The following is a 15,383-nucleotide window of genomic DNA, read 5'->3' as shown; positions in this document are numbered from 1 at the left end:
GGGAGGCAGCATTTACTGGCATATCCATCTCTCTGCAGCCTTAGAAAAATTCAAGTATCTATTTAAACTCACATTTGAAAATTCAAATAAAAGCAATAACCTACTAAAGATCAGCAGGTAAGAAACAAAATTATGAATACTTAGGAATGAATCTTTGCCAACAGAATTCCTGAAAGAAATTTGAATCTCATTTCCCATTCAGTAGAATGTATTAACTAATAATGTAGAAATGAGTGATTCAAACCTGAATCATTTCTACCTGTATTCACTGTACACTCCTCTCCCTCTGCTGCAGCCAAGTAGTATAAAACCACAACTTCACACTGGTATGGTCAGGCACAAATTACTAAGTCACATGGTATTTTTCAAATAAAACTGAATCATCGAAAGGACAAAGAGAACAAACAGCGAAGGAGCTCACTGCAAAAAAGATGGTGACTTCCTAGCAGCCCTCAACAAAAAGGAGGAGGAAAAAGAAGCAAGCTACATCTCCAGCCTGATTCAACAGGTTTTTCTACACTTATTTTTAAGTCTTCAACTGTATTTACTATTTTAGTAACTCAGATGTTGATATCTTCCTTTTCCAAAGCTTCATGCCCTGTCATACAGTGTCAAACATGCTATATATGCTACTTCATCTCTATACAGCCAAATCAGATTTCTGGGAAGAAAAAAATAAAAGGAATGATGAGCAAAAGGTTTCTTGTCACAATATTACAATTTATAGAAAAGATAAATCTGCCTCAGAGTGATCATATTAAATGGCCAAAGCACTTATGCTTGGGTTTGGTGGGGTTTTTTTTAAGGATGCTTTACAAGGATGTCAGCCCAAAATTTAGCAGAAGTAATGGGGTCTGTAATTTCCCAAGTACTTTTGTCAATATGTCCTTTAAAGCCACAGTCCTTTCTAGAGATGTGTCTCACTACAAGCAGCACTAAAATAATGGGAACTACTTAACAGTCTCATCCACTATCTTTATTAGAGTTTCTGCCCTTGCTACCATTAATGCAATCATACCCATGACAGTACAAACCACACCAAATTTTCAGCACTTATTGGTTTCCAAGCTCCTCTTCTACCTAGGTGCAACTCCATCTCTGGCTTCCACAATCTATATACAGCCTGCTGCTAAAAGAGAAGGTCCAGCATAGTGCCCACAGCTGTACATTCCTACCACTTCCCTTTAGCCAGTACCATTTTAAATCAAGTGCAGCTCATCAACTCAAATCAACTGCGGTTTTGCAGTGGTTCTTATCAATCTAAAAGCAAAGCTATATAACTAAACCAACCAGAATACTGCTGCTTTTGAAAGGAGGAAGCTTCCTTTCCCTTCTTTCTTTCCCTTCCCTCCACTTTCACTCAATAGTTCTTCCTACCCCCTTGCTTGCACTTAAAGGTCTTTGTGGAGCTAATTTCATAAACCAAAGATGTAAAATGCTCTGGAGCTAGTTTTCCACCAGGTTAGCAAGTTAACTGGATTCCAGGATGCTCCAGGTTAAGTCCTAGGATAGGTGCCAAGTAAATGGTAGGATCACATGGCTGAGAGCATGAGTCCCCATTTATGCCAACAGGAAAGCCATTTGAGAGAATGAAAGTAAGAGAAGACTTGTGTCAACACATATGCTTCTTGTTCCCTTCCTTGATTGGTACTGCTATTTGTCTAATCTCACTGTAAGCCAGTTCAAAGAGCTAAACCATCAAAAAACCTATTCATTATTTTTGGCGAGGCTTGTTTTCTGCCAATTTAATTCCCTGAACTAGCTCAGCAAAGGAATCCAGCAAGCATCTGCACCAGTGCAGGGAAGGAGGCAGGAACACACAGGGAGATGAGGACAGGCTGGGCCTGATTTAAGCTGTCACTGAACCGCATACCCTGGAGCAGATCTGCATCACACCATAGTTAGAACTGACAGTAATCTGTGCCTGTACAACGGGAGGCCTCCATCGCTGACAGGAGTGTGCCAACAGTGCCAGAACTGAAACATCCTCGGCAAAGTTTGACCTGGGCACCAGCCTGGATGATTGCATGTAAAAGCAGAAGAATCAAAGCCCTCTTACCCTCAGAGACACTAGGAAACATTAGCTAATTTTTCCCCCAGCAACACCCCTGTGAAAATGTGCTCTATAATTCCCATTACACAGATTTAGCCCAGAACAGCAAAGCAAGCAAAATTGGTGACAAACTCGGGATTGGAACCCAGTAAATCCTCTACACCAAACCAACACTTCATCACTCAACTGCATTATTAACCCTAAACTAATTCAATTAGTCAGTAGCAGCCCATAAAAAACTCCTTTTGCAAAGACTTTCTAATTCACTATAAAGCTCAAATACAGTTAACAAATGTAGGTATTTCCTAGATAGTTTTGAAATAAGAAACTAGGGAAAGGAATAATACTGAGATCTTAAGTAATTATTTCCTTTTCTATAGAGAAAAATAAGTGCACATGAAGCAGCATGAGGGCCTATTCACACTATTCAAGAAATTTAATGCAAAGAGACACAGAAAGGAAAATACATCTACGGATTCTTTTTCTCTCATATTTCCATTGTAAAACTATTTCATGTGAAATGCCAGCAATTATTTAATACACCCTAACCAAGACCAGTATCTTCACTTAAATTTATCTCCTACACTTAAGCCCAACAATTCCCACACTTAACTTGTTCTGTGTAACAATGAAGCACATTTGGAAAAGGAGGGGGATTTGTTAACACAAGCAAATCTCTGCAGTAGTGAACAGCCAGCACTGTAAGTGTATCCAGCAACCCGAGATAGTCTTTCATTCACATTCCAGCTTAAGCACAGCCGAGCACATCACATTTGGGACGCTCAAGTCATACTTAATTTTGTTCAACACCTTCTTTTGACAACAGCTTTGTCACCAAGACTCAAAATACGCATGTCAAAAAAGACAGTCATTTGCCAGGACTGTCACTGATTCTCTCAAGATAAAAATAATAAAGCTGTAAGTGCAAGGAGCAGAGGCTGCCTAATTGTCAGCTGTATAAAGCAGAAATATCAAGATTATTGTCCTGAGGGCAACAAGAGTTTAAGAGGAATAGAAGATGATGCTGCAACCTGTTTTGAAATCTTGAACTCCACAGGAGTCAAAATTTAAGGAAAGCAAATGAAAACTCAGTGCATGCTACAAAAAATCACTGCTAATTTGCCAGAGAAACAGGAGAGTAAACAAACCTGCCTAAGAGGGACTTACACCCTATTTAACAGCAAGACACTGGATAACAGATCAACCCAACAAAAACATCCTGGACAGCATGGGCAAAACATTTACTCCAGAATTCTTTTCATCCTCACATATCTGGATATAAAGTAAACAGTAAAAGTGTGCTACTCTAAATGTGGAATTTACTGCTTGAAATCTGACAACTATTATTTCAGTGACAACGGTATTCCAAACCTCATTTTTCTGGGCAATAAATTATTATGATCAAGCCCAAGTAGGAACAGCACTTCTTCACACACAAGGGACTCCCAGCACAGAGTATGCTGGTGCTTCCTTGGGCTTAACAGACAGACCAAGGTGAAAGCAACCTCACTGATCCAGTCAAACGAGGCACCTCCGGACATCGCCACCGTCGCTCGCCAAGACAAGCATTCACAAGGTATCCACATCCAGCATCAGGGAGCCAGTATTAACATCTACTGCTTGAATTACGGCTGCAGGCTAATCTTGGAGAAATTGATAGTGACAGCAAACCTGAGATTTTTTTTTCCTATTTAAATAACAGAGTGGGAAGCTTAGATTTCTCCCCCTTCCTTCTGGGAAGCAAGAGGGAAGCTCTAGCTTCTCCTGTTTTAAAACCATTCTGACACACCTTCCCAATTCTGCTTCACATGCAGCAGCACGGCTGCGGGCATAGCTTGGCCTGTTTCCCAACCAGCTGTCGGACTGCTAAGTCTTGGTCAGTTTTGAAAAAGAGAAGAAAAAAAAAGATAAGACAAAATATGCAGCATCACCTTAATAACTGAGTAGATGTAATCAGGCGGTGGAACTGTTTCACAGGAGTACACTTCCTTCTGTCTCTAATATATTAAAAGCTGAAAAGACAGCCAAAATAGAGTATGTTCTCCTGATAAAAATTAGGAAGCACTGTAACAGTAGGACAGCCCTCCGTTCTCACAACAGCCAGGTAGACAACAGTGAAGAAAAAGTTTCTTTTATTCTCTGACCCGACACACACAAAGATGGTCCAAGGAACTGCTTAAAATCTGACACCTACCTGCGACAAACTAACACAGAAGTCTGAGACACAGACAAACACTCAAGACTGAGCAGTAATACCCACACAGCAGTCAGGGCACCTTCTGACAAGTGACGGTGATGCCAGGGTTTGGGAAAAGGCGCATTATGCTAACATGTTACCTAGGGGCTTCACTGGTGAAGACACATTTCTATCCCCAGCACATTCCAGTAAAATTTTAAGCTGCAAAACAGGCACACAGATACATGTTTGAGAGAAATACATCTGTATTTTGGCATGTAAATACATGAATTCAGCATTACAAACCCCAGCTCAGCCATAAGACTGCACAAGGCCGCTGTCCAGTATTCCATTCTATAAAAATTACTAAAATGTCAGTGACAAAGAAATTTTGCTTGCAAGATGCAATGTACATTTTTATCATGCTGGATAAAATATCTACAGTCTCAGCAGTGGTTAAATTGCTGCTATAAAGGAAATTGTCCTCAGATAAATGGTTTCCCTATGAGAAGGTTTCAGTGCTACACCTCACCCCAGGTCAATAAATCAAATTAACTGCACCTTGTCCTCTGGCCAATGACATCATCGGCTTGACCACATCTTGTGAAGCGAGTGCAAAAACATATGCTATTTAAGGCATGAAATCATATTACTGCTTTTTGTCCAGCCAGCCTTGTGCTGTTGGTCTGTGAAACAGTCAGTCACCTGAACAGTCTCATTACAGCTTCTACAGCTTTTTTTTTCCTTCTTGTATTCAAGGCCTGTCTTTGCCGAGGTTGAAGAAAAAAGGATAAATAATCTGAGTCATTATTTTTTAAATCAAAATGCTTTTCATTAGCTGCAGTGCAGTATTTTGTGACAAATTAAATTTAGATCCAAACTACGAAATACACCATCTGCACTTGCACGTGAACGCTCTTCCTAGTGGTGTTTCAAAGATGTTTACATGCTAATCTGGCACTGCTACTCTGAAGTACCCTGCTGTTCGGTCCTTTTTCTCCACAGGGTGAAAACAATGGCCACTAATGAAAACCTACAGAGTTTTATTTGAAACCCATCCCTGCATAAATATTTTCTATTTTAAATTACTGCCGCCCCCTAATCAAGTAGCCCATTTGTTTTATTTCTAAGTAGACTAATATCTGGTTTAAAACTGAATTACTCCAGACAATTTAAGAGGATTAATTTCAATTTTCACTTGGCGTTCTTATGACACAATCACAGAAAACTTATCTTCCTTTCTATACCCTGTACTGCCTAGTGGTGTCTTCTGTCTTGAAAGCAAAATCTAAATGAAAGAGAGGGAAAAAAAAAACCTCAACCCAGAACAGTCAAAGGTACAAGCAGTGACAAAAGCATCTGACACAGTGCACTGTTAGACCTCATCCACATTAAGCAAAAAGAAGGTGAATAAGATTATCTTCAATGTATTCAATTCTGTTTGTGTTCAGAGGGAGAAGGAAAGCTGTTTAGATTTTGAGTGTGTCTTCTATAGCCCTCTCAGTGCCAGGAAACGTAAATTAGAAGCAACTCTCCTTTAAGGAAAAGAATCAAGGACAAAGGGACCAAAAATGCCCAAGCCTCTGAAAAGCAGATATGAAAGGAACAGCTTTACAGTCTTGAGTTGCTATAAATTAAAAATAAGCTCCTTATTTAAAAGACATGAGTGTTTGAGAATCTATGAGCAGATCTGATGCTGCTCAAGCCCCAGGAGGGTTTTGTTTTTGCTGGCAGGGGTGGAGTGGAGATGGGGGGGTCATTTTGGTTATTAGTAAATAAATCAAGCAGCAGAGTGAGGCCTAGGCGCTTGCCAGAGGAGCCGAGGCCTGGCTCTCCCCCTCCTCTCCTCACACAGCCTGGGTTTGATCTCGGGGCCCTGTGGGTTTGCCAAGAAAATTTAAAAAAAAAAAAAAGCGAGAGAGCGAGAAAGAAGAATCATATTGAACCACAAAAGCACATGGGGCGAATGTAAAATATAAACACGGCGTTGGGCTCTGAGTGGCTGTTATTAAAGGTCTGAATTACTAAACATGAGAGGCGGGGAAAGCCGGGCGGCCATTTCAATAATATAAACCTCCCCGAATTAGACATTATTCAAATGAGAAGGAGAGAGAGGGAAGAGAGGGAGAGCGCGGCGGAGAGGGACAGGACCGGCACCGCCGTGCCCTGGGGCAAAGGGGGAGCGGGGCAAACACCGCCGGGGCAGATCCGGCCCTCGGGGCGTGCGGACCCGGCCTCGGGGGTGGGGGGCAAACCCAGCCCTCGGGGGGGTCCCTCTCCCGCCTGAGAAAGGCTCGGGGGGGCTCTGCCCGTGCACCCCGCAGTCACCCCCCCCCCCACCGAACCCGCCCCTTGCGAGGAGAGGGGGGGGGAGCTTTAAATGAAAAAGCCGAACCACGCTCTGCTCCTGCCCCCCTCCCCGCACCCACCCACCCCACGCTGCAAGGCCCAGGCTCTGGGGAAATAAACCCCGGCTTGGCGGGGGGGAGGGTGTTGCGGGGAAGGGGGGCAACGAGGGGAGCGATAAGGAAACCGAGTCTATCTGCCTCCCCAGGCCGCAGCCAGGGGCCAGCACTCCCGGCCCCCTCCGCCCCGCCGCCGGGGGGACCCTGCCCCACTCGGGCGACCGGCCGGGATCGCTCCTCCAGCATCCCTCCCTCCCCCCCCCCCAATCCATGAATATGTAAAGCGGGTTTATTGTGGGCGTGCGGGCCGGGTGGCGGCCAAGCCACCCCCGAACGCTTTTGGGTGTGGGGCTGCCTCCCCCCTCCCTCCCGGCGTGTGTGTCCCCCCTCCCTCCCGCCCCGACCCCTCCGCCTCGCCGCGCCGCCGCCGCCCATCGCCCCCATGGCCGGTGCCCCGGCGTGCGGGCTCCGTGTGCGGGAGGGACGGTGTGTGCGTGTGTGTGTGTGTCTCCCCAGCGCGGGGAGGCTGCTCTGCTTCTCCTTCTCCTTCCCCCCCCCCGCTCCCTCCTGTGCCGTTAATTATAATAATCCTGAGTACTAATAAATTATGCTAAGCGGGGCCGGGCGGGCGGGCGGGGGGGGGGGGTGCGCCCCGCGCGCGCGAGTATGAATATGAATATGTAAAACGCAGTAATGATTACCTGCCGCCGCCGCCACCGCCGCCGCCGAACTCTCATCTTGACTCGCTGCTCCTCCGTCCGCCATTTTGAATATTTTAACCAAAAATCGGCCGCGCGATAAACCCTCCCCCCTCCCCTTCCCCTCCCTCTCTCCTCCCTCCCTGCCCGCGCCGCCGCCGCCGCTCCGCGCATGCGCCCCGGCCTCTGCGCTCCCCCCCCTCCCCTCCCTTCTCCTCGGCCGCTTTCCCGGCGAGGGCGCGGAGCGGCGCCGCGCATGCGCAGCGCGGCCGGACCGGCTCGCTCCCCCCCAGCCGCCGGCGGGCGATGGGGGGAGGCGCGTGCGCACTGAGGCGCCCCCCGCGCGCCCCCTCAGGGCACGGGGCGGTCCGAACCCCCCCCCCCCCCAAAAAAGGTCCTCCCCGTGGTCATTAGGGTTTTTTTTTTTTTTTTTTGTGGTTGTAAAATCCAGGTAATTTACAGGGGACAAATTGAATGTTTAGGGGGAAAAATCTGAGGTGGAGGGAAGGCAGAGAATGGATGTGTTAGGGTAAAAACAAGGTTATCCGTAGTGGGCAGGAAAGAAAGGTTTTGGGGATAAAATTGGAGGGGAGAGAATGAACATTTTGAGGTAAAATTGAGGTAATCAGGAGTGGGCAGGAAGAGGAAATTTTGTGGGTAAAATCTGAGTTAATCTGTAGGGGAGGGAAGTGACATATTGAGGTAGAACCAAAGCTCTGTCAGTAGTGGGTGGGAAAGGAAAATTGTGGGGCTAAAACTTGAGATGATCTCTAGTGGAGAGAATGGACATACTGATGTAAAAATTAGGTAATTACTAGTGACGGGAAAATCTGGGGGGAAAACTTGAGGTCATCTGTAAGGAAAAATAAGTATTTTGCAGGAAAAATCTAATTGAATCTTTAGGGCCAGAATGAACAATTTGAGGATAAGGTAAATGTAGCCATGCTGGGTCATCTAGGTAATTATCAGGGACAAAATTCATATTTTGGAGGTAAAATCCGAGGTAATCTATAGGGAAGAGAAGGAAGATTTTGAGGTAAACTGAGGTAATCAGTAGTGGGCAGGTAGGGGGATTTTTGAGGGGTTAAAGCTTGGAATAATCTGTGGGGGACAGGTGCCTGTCAGGAGCCTCCCGGTGAACGGGCGCTCCAAAGGCGCTGTGGAAAAACCCGTCTGGACTGCACCTGCACCCAGGTACTGCCTGAGCCCCTGTGAATAAAGAGGAATTGCATCCAGGGAAAATGGAATCACACAACCTGTGGTTCTCATGGAGGAGGGTGCCTGAGCGAGGGTCTGGTTTTCCTCTGGAAAAGAGTGGTTACACGGAAGCGATTCTCCCCTGTTCAAAAAACCCCACCCCAACATTCCCTTGTTCTGGGCAACCCAATGCTCCTGGGGTGCTTTTCTCAAATACTTTATCCTCTTACACTTCCCGCATCAAATTGTCCTGGAAGGGGAGTCAGGTTTCATGCCTCCCTCGTTAAAGGGGAGTAAATATGAGACCAGAGGGACCAACAAATAAAATTAGCTTGAGATTCAAAGCTTCCAAATCAGGACGAGCAATTAGCCAGAGTGGCAAAACTTTGTTAATTCCTGACAGATTTGGCAGAGTAAAAATAAAACTTACTCACATTATAATATTGCATAAATACACGTTATCCCTGAGCTTTGTAATGTACGTCCAGAAAAAGAAGAAAGGGAGGCTGGTATAGAATGGCATTCATTAAGGACTCAGTCTTAACGTTTTCCAAGAGTCATTAACTCAGATGGGTCAGAGTCCAAGCCGGATTTTCTTCTGGGGTGCAAAACATTGTGGAGTAAGAGGAGCTGTTGGGGATCTGTTCTTGCATGTTGTTGCTGAAGAAATTAGAAGTCGTATCAGAGACAGCCACTAGATTTTTTTCATTGGTAGGAGAGAGCCAAAAAGGAAAGGCTGAATGAGGGAGACAGCAGGGTGTATCTCCAAGGGGTGAATCAGAAAGGTAATTTTGTCATTTTTGTTTAAAAATAAGGTCCTCTGGTAATGGGATTTTTTTTTTCCTTGCCATCCTATAAAATAACCTCTTGTTATTGCAGAAAACACTAGCAGAAATGGACTGCACTGTGAAAGAGCAAAAACCTTCCCCTAACACCAGTCCTACTCATGCACATTCATTTGCTGACACCCTAAACCAGCAATTAAGCACTTTGTCTCCTGAAGATCTGTGTTGCACTCACAGGAGCGAACATGTAAACAAAGGCATATTGTCGTGCTCCTCTTCAGTTCAGCCATGATCCTCGCGGGCCAGTTAATCCAGTTTTATGGCCAGGTTATACCAGCACTGCAGCACGCAGGGGCTGCACCAGGACAGATAAACGTGGAGAGAAAGGGCTGCCTAGATTAAGACTCTGCACAGCTCTAATCCTGCCTACGCTGAATATTCTCTCCCGTATCTCCCTATCTCACCCAAAGACTCTTCTCAGTCCGGCATGCCACTTCCCAGTAACCTCTTCCCTGATCCCAGCAGCTTCTTGCTGGGGAGAATTTGCTCCTATTACCACACCTGATTTAGCCTTTGCTCTCGCTCAGCTTCTGCACACTTAGCTGGAACCCACAGCTACCGCAGGAAAGATGTCTGAAAACAAGTAGTTGCTAGTGGTTTGGTGTTTTTTATTTTTGGTGGGGTTTTTGTATGTTTGTTTGTTTGTTTGTGGCTTTTTTTTTGTCATTTTCTGGTAGTTATTAATCTGCTCTGTGTTTTCTAATTGACCACCTATAAAGAGAACTTAATTCAGTCAAGCCACATAGGTGCTCTCCCTCTCCCTGTAAAGATTAGTCTGGATCTATGTCTGCATCCTCTCCTCTAGTTTTCTTTGAATGCATCTCTATCTGATGCCTTCCCCAAGGTGTCATACATCCCTGTGGCTATATATCCAGGAAAGCTGGCCAAATCATTAGTGATGAATAATTTATCAGATAAATTTTACCTCTCTTTCAATTGTGAATGCCACATAGTACCTGATTGGTGTCTTACTCATGAGCAACTTGCTGGAAATACTTGAAATTTAAGATAATTGGACACAAAGATGATACAAGGTTTAGTCCTACGAGGAGCTGAGCACTCTGGATTCCTTTCACAAAACAACATAAGTAAGAAAGTTGGTTGTTCAGTTGCAGTCAGTGAGACTGGGCTCACACTGGTGGTGATGTGCTCAAACAGAGCCCAAAGCAGCGAGCAGCAAGCAGGACCCTGTGATTCTATTCTCTGGCTGGACTTGTCAGCCACACAGAATTGCCTCTCACAGGGATTTTGCTTTAAAAAGATTTTCTGGTGGTGAAAAACAATACAGTGTTCAAAATCAACACCACATGTAAAGGGAAGAAATGGTATCTGAGGATCTTTTAAAGCTCTGCAGCGTATCTGGGTCCATTGTTTTGATGTTGAACCAGATACCTCCTAATTCCTAACCCTAATTGGCCTGCTTGACTTGTGCCTGTAACCCCAAATTTTCTATGATTGCTATGTGACCTTCTGAATTTTCTATCTCCTGCTAGAATTAATTCAGTAGTGTTTCACAGACAATTTTTTTTTAAGGTAGGGAGGCAGAGGACAAAAGAAACATGAGGTGGGAAGGCAGGGAGCAAAAGAAACACAAATCACAGTATTTAAGCAAAAAGCACATTGGGAAGGAAATTATCCTTTTCATGAAACCGCTCTAGTGTATAGCGAAATTAAGAGCAAACTTATCTGCTCTGCTCCAATTCCACCGTGCCACTCAGATGTGAATCCCAGATGCTGTTTTTCTCACACGATGTCCCCCTTCTCTCTTTCCTGTTTTCTTCACATGAGATTTCTCTCCTACAGAAGGGCCTGTTACCAGAATCACATTTACTTCTGCTTTCCCTTTGGTCATCCAGATAATTAGAGGCTTCTGCCTCAAAACAGTCATTCTTTGCCCCTTGTGTTTTCATACATACATCCTCAGAAACCTCTGTATTCCTTTCACTTGGGGACTGCACAGATCGTCTCACATTTAATTAAACTTATCTGTGTGTTTCTGTCTGTTTCCTATTTCTCACCGTCATACGCAACCTGACAGAGGAACCGGCAGCCTCCCTGCTACAGTGTTATTTTTTGAACATGCTATCGATAGCAAAAGACACTGCGTCTCAAAAAGCTTGCAATTTAGAGAGCTGGCAGGGAAAAAAACGAGGGGAAAATAGGATTAGTACCTTCTTTATTGAGGAGGAGAAGTGAAGAAAAGCAACGTAGACTATGCATAGTCCCTCCAGTGTCACAGCCGACATTAGTGGGACACAGACTTGCACCTAGGTGCTCGGAGGCTGTGCAGTTCAGTACCACAAAGCTGTTTTTCCTTTCTCTCCTGCGTTGCTCCCCGCCCTCCTCCTGTTCCCAAGCATGGGAAGCCCTTATCCCCAAGGCTTGGGACCCACCAATACTGTCTCTTTCCATTATTATACTCTTCCCCCTCTTCAGATCTCCTTCCTACGCACCTTGTGAGTGCGGAGCACGAACAGCAGAAGAGAAATGGAGACTGTCCACTGCATATATTGGCTGATTTTTTTTCCCCTTGCACACTCCTCTGGCTGCCTTTGACCAGATTGCTTTCTGCCTTCGGTTCTGACCCTATTCTGTTGTCTCTGGACTGGAGAAAGGATGACCCTGAATCTGTTATTTCTGAGAGTTGTTGCCATTCCTCTGAATCTTAAAGATAATGAAATTATAGCAGGAAAGTTGTACCATCTCATAATACTCTGCCCCTCCCAAGTGCAGCTAACTGCTTTTTTGGAGATAAGAAATGGAGCATGGACAAAAAGAAGCATGTTTTTCATTTTCATATTTTTAAAAAAAACCTGTAATTCAGAACCTTCACACATCCTCAGGAAAGGGAGAGGTAATTACTAAAAGGACACTTATCTTTTCAGGTGGATTTTTCAATCTATTTCTCACTCTCTGCTGCTTTGCCTGCACTTACTTTAGCTCTAGCTCAGTTTTTTGTATGCATTTCAGTAGTTGTCATCAATGCAGCTTCTGAACCTTCCAATTTTAACCAGTTGCATCTTACAAATCACCAGCTTTGAAAATTTAGGAAATTATTGCTGTGCTTTTTTAGCAATGGTAAACTAAAGCAGAGAAATTAAGAAACTTGTCTTTGGTTGCACGTGTAGCTGGGCAGCCCAAGAAGAAGAGCCCCCAGTTCTCACAGTTGTGCCTTGATTGAAGGACCCTATTCAGCAGTTATTGTTCCTCTCCCAGAGACCCACAAGGCTGGCTGCATCTTTACCTGTTTCTCTACTCTGAGAGGGACAACAATGAGGTCCTACAACTTGATTCAGATCTCTAAGGAGTGGAATTTGCAATTGCCTGATTCGAGTTGCCACTCAAAACTGTCACAGATCTGCTTTCAGTGTTTTTCTCTTCCTCCCCTTACTACAGCAAAACCCTTAAAAATACCTGGTTTTTGTTAGGATGATTACTAACTAAGACTTGTGAAAAGCTCAGATACTAAAACAAGAGTGCCAGCAGTGTGAAAAACTCGGGCAGAAGGGCAAATTCTGGTTTGTACCTATACGAAAACCAGGGCTGAACTCCTTTTTTTGACCAGTTGTACAGCACGCTTTCTGCTGTAGACCTTGGGAATGCTTTGGTGCTGCTTACATGAGGAACCAAATTGTTTTTGACCTCAGTGAAGAGGGGGCCAAGAGGGACACATCTGATGCCTTTTAGCAACCGCAAGGTTTTCTGTAGAATAGACATAGCCTATGAAACAAACACACAGCTGGAGTTAGGGTGCTTTTGAAAACATTGTCTTTATTCTCTACCTCCCTTTCTTCCAGGACAGCTCTTTGCTTATTCCCTCTTCAGAAAGGGACTTTTCTGTCACACAGCCTAGCCTGGCTGGAGATTAGGGATTCTCTCTGCCCCTTCATCCTTGAATATTTCCTTTTAATTTCACAGTTTAAATTCCAATTGTGTAATTACATTCTGCCTACCCCAAATTCCTCTGTAATTTCAATTGGACACGGTGTCCTTCACTCTCTAGGCAGAACTCTTGCAATGCTGTGGGGCACTGTTAATAGGCTGCCACACTCCACTCTAGTCCCATTTCATGTAAATGGGGAAAGAGAATGGACCTGGATCCCTTTGAACTAAAACTGCTGCTCCATATAGGCGAGACAGGGATTGCTACAGAGTGACAAGGCAGTCTTGCCCCATGGCAATACACTGGGCAGTTTTTACAATGCCTCAGTCTGAACAGATTTTTGGAGTAAAAGTCTAAATCTGTCTGGAAGTATTTCTCCCCCACAACACCACAAGTAAAGCTGTACAGGGACACCCAAAACACTACTTCACTGAATTTATGTGGCCTGAGAGTACCTGCTCAGACCGTTTAACATGGCAGAAGTGCCATAGTGATTTAATTTAGGTCCAGGGAGTTGTGTAGCAATGAGAGGGCACACAGCACAGATGCCTAGTTCAGTAAAATGCTTTACAAAGAACTGGCAAGTCCCATGCATTTTATGACCCAACCCTAATACTTCCTACATATTTTGCTGTGTCAGCATTTCCCTTCAATCCTTACGCTGGTGGTGATCACCTGAGTCCCACATCCCAACTCATTTTATCACAACATTCCCTTTTTGTGTGTTGGTATCTGCTTTACATCAGTGTGAAATAATTTCTAATTCTCCTGCCTCCTTCTTGCTTTCAACTTCCTTCTTCACTGTGGCACAGGTGCTTACTTAGTCAGTGTGCCTGTGTGCAGCCCTTCAGGTATCAGAGACATTCATCTTTTGGATTTTTCACCACCTTCTGCTGTGGTCTTCTGTGGAAATTCAGGGAAGAGAAGGGAGGGAGCGTGTGCGGGTTGGGAGAATGCTCCTCTGCCTTGTCTCATAGAACTTTGTCTCTCTGTACACATTCTCTGGCGAGCTCAGGGAAAGGAGTTGTTCACTAGGTTTAGAGTGATGTTCTACACAGGTCAGCAAAAGGAATTAGTTTACTTTAGAAACTGGAATTATTTTATATTTAATCATCTTCAGCCACAAGCCATATTCTTTTCATCATGTGTACACCATTGTCAGAGGAACATGGGGCTGATTCCATAACTGGTGACAAGAGTTCTTTAACAAAGTTTATTTCCTTTCACTGCAAGACTACCCTAGGTAGTCCTCCTACCACAGAATGATAATTCTTAACTTGAAATAAACATCCCGCTCCTTGCTGGCAGTGCTGTATCTACACGGAACCCCAGTTACTTTGAATTTTGATGGGACTTCTTCTTTATATATTCCAGACGTTTGGTCCTGCTCCCAAGGGATGTCTTTATGCCTGCTCCTGTGTTGGCAGACCCGAGGCTGCTGTTTGCATCTCTAGCAGCAGATAGATCAGGTGAGATCAAGGAGACCATATTTCCATGTTTCCTTGCTTAGCTTACACTGTTAAAAGTGAGCTGTTGTTAGGAGGAAACAGAGCATGTAATAACTTGAGTTGGGTTTTATTTGGCTTTGAGTCATAAATCTTAAAGGAAAGGAAAGAGCCATCATGTTCATCCCCAAGTTTGTCATACAATCAGCAAGGGGCAAGGCAGTAGTGTGGGCAAGAAAATGAAACATGTGAAGGTACAAGTGCCAGCGGGGGGAAGTCACTGTTGCTTATTGTCAGTTTTGGTGTGACACAGAAAGTTCAGCTAATCCTCTTAGTTACAGAGACACACGGGTGGGGGGAGATTGTTATCTCAAGCAATTTGCTGGCTCTACTCCTTTTTTCCTTCGAGTTTCTTTTCGCCTAATTGAGCAGCATTTCTTCCTGGGACTCGTTTGCAATAATCCTGGGGCCTCATCTGGGAAAACACTGAAAAATATAGAAAGGAGAAGCAGCCCGAGCAAGGCAGCTTGTATCACCGTGAGCTTCTCTCTTCAGAAAGGTATCAGGTTTGGCTCCAAGTGCTGAGAATTAAAAATACGATAAAGATTCAAAGTGAAACAGACCAGTCTGTTAATCAGTGATCTCTCTGAAAGTTGTATCTCATCCATGTGCTAGAAGGAC

The 15,383-nt window shown here is 44.6% G+C and overlaps 2 protein-coding genes across 14 annotated transcripts in view; one reads left to right on the top strand and one right to left on the bottom strand.

The window, feature by feature from the left end:
- POU2F1 (POU class 2 homeobox 1) overlaps nucleotides 1-7,418 on the bottom strand; it is a 113,568-nt gene extending 106,150 nt beyond the window's left edge. For all 9 annotated transcript variants that reach the window (XM_053934304.1, XM_053934302.1, XM_053934301.1 and 6 more), the window contains exon 1: nucleotides 7,336-7,418. In XM_053934304.1, the coding sequence (XP_053790279.1) occupies nucleotides 7,336-7,399 (64 nt within the window). In that variant the 5' untranslated portion in view covers nucleotides 7,400-7,418. The remainder of the gene's footprint in view (nucleotides 1-7,335) is intronic.
- A 296-nt stretch (nucleotides 7,419-7,714) lies between these two features.
- GPA33 (glycoprotein A33) overlaps nucleotides 7,715-15,383 on the top strand; it is a 51,613-nt gene continuing 43,944 nt past the window's right edge. For 3 of the 5 annotated variants that reach the window (XM_053934708.1, XM_053934706.1, XM_053934704.1), the window contains exons 1-3: nucleotides 8,453-8,526; nucleotides 9,245-9,314; nucleotides 14,632-14,726. The gene's annotated coding sequence lies outside the window, so the exon portion shown is untranslated. Of the gene's footprint in view, nucleotides 7,784-8,452; nucleotides 8,527-9,244; nucleotides 9,315-14,631; nucleotides 14,727-15,383 lie in introns of those variants that run through there. The other 2 variants (XM_053934705.1, XM_053934707.1) reach the window with 2 other exon arrangements.

The sequence above is a fragment of the Vidua chalybeata genome, chromosome 2 (assembly GCF_026979565.1).
Source record: "Vidua chalybeata isolate OUT-0048 chromosome 2, bVidCha1 merged haplotype, whole genome shotgun sequence".
Classification (NCBI taxonomy): domain Eukaryota; kingdom Metazoa; phylum Chordata; class Aves; order Passeriformes; family Viduidae; genus Vidua; species Vidua chalybeata.
This window is presented reverse-complemented; position numbering and strand designations above follow the sequence as displayed.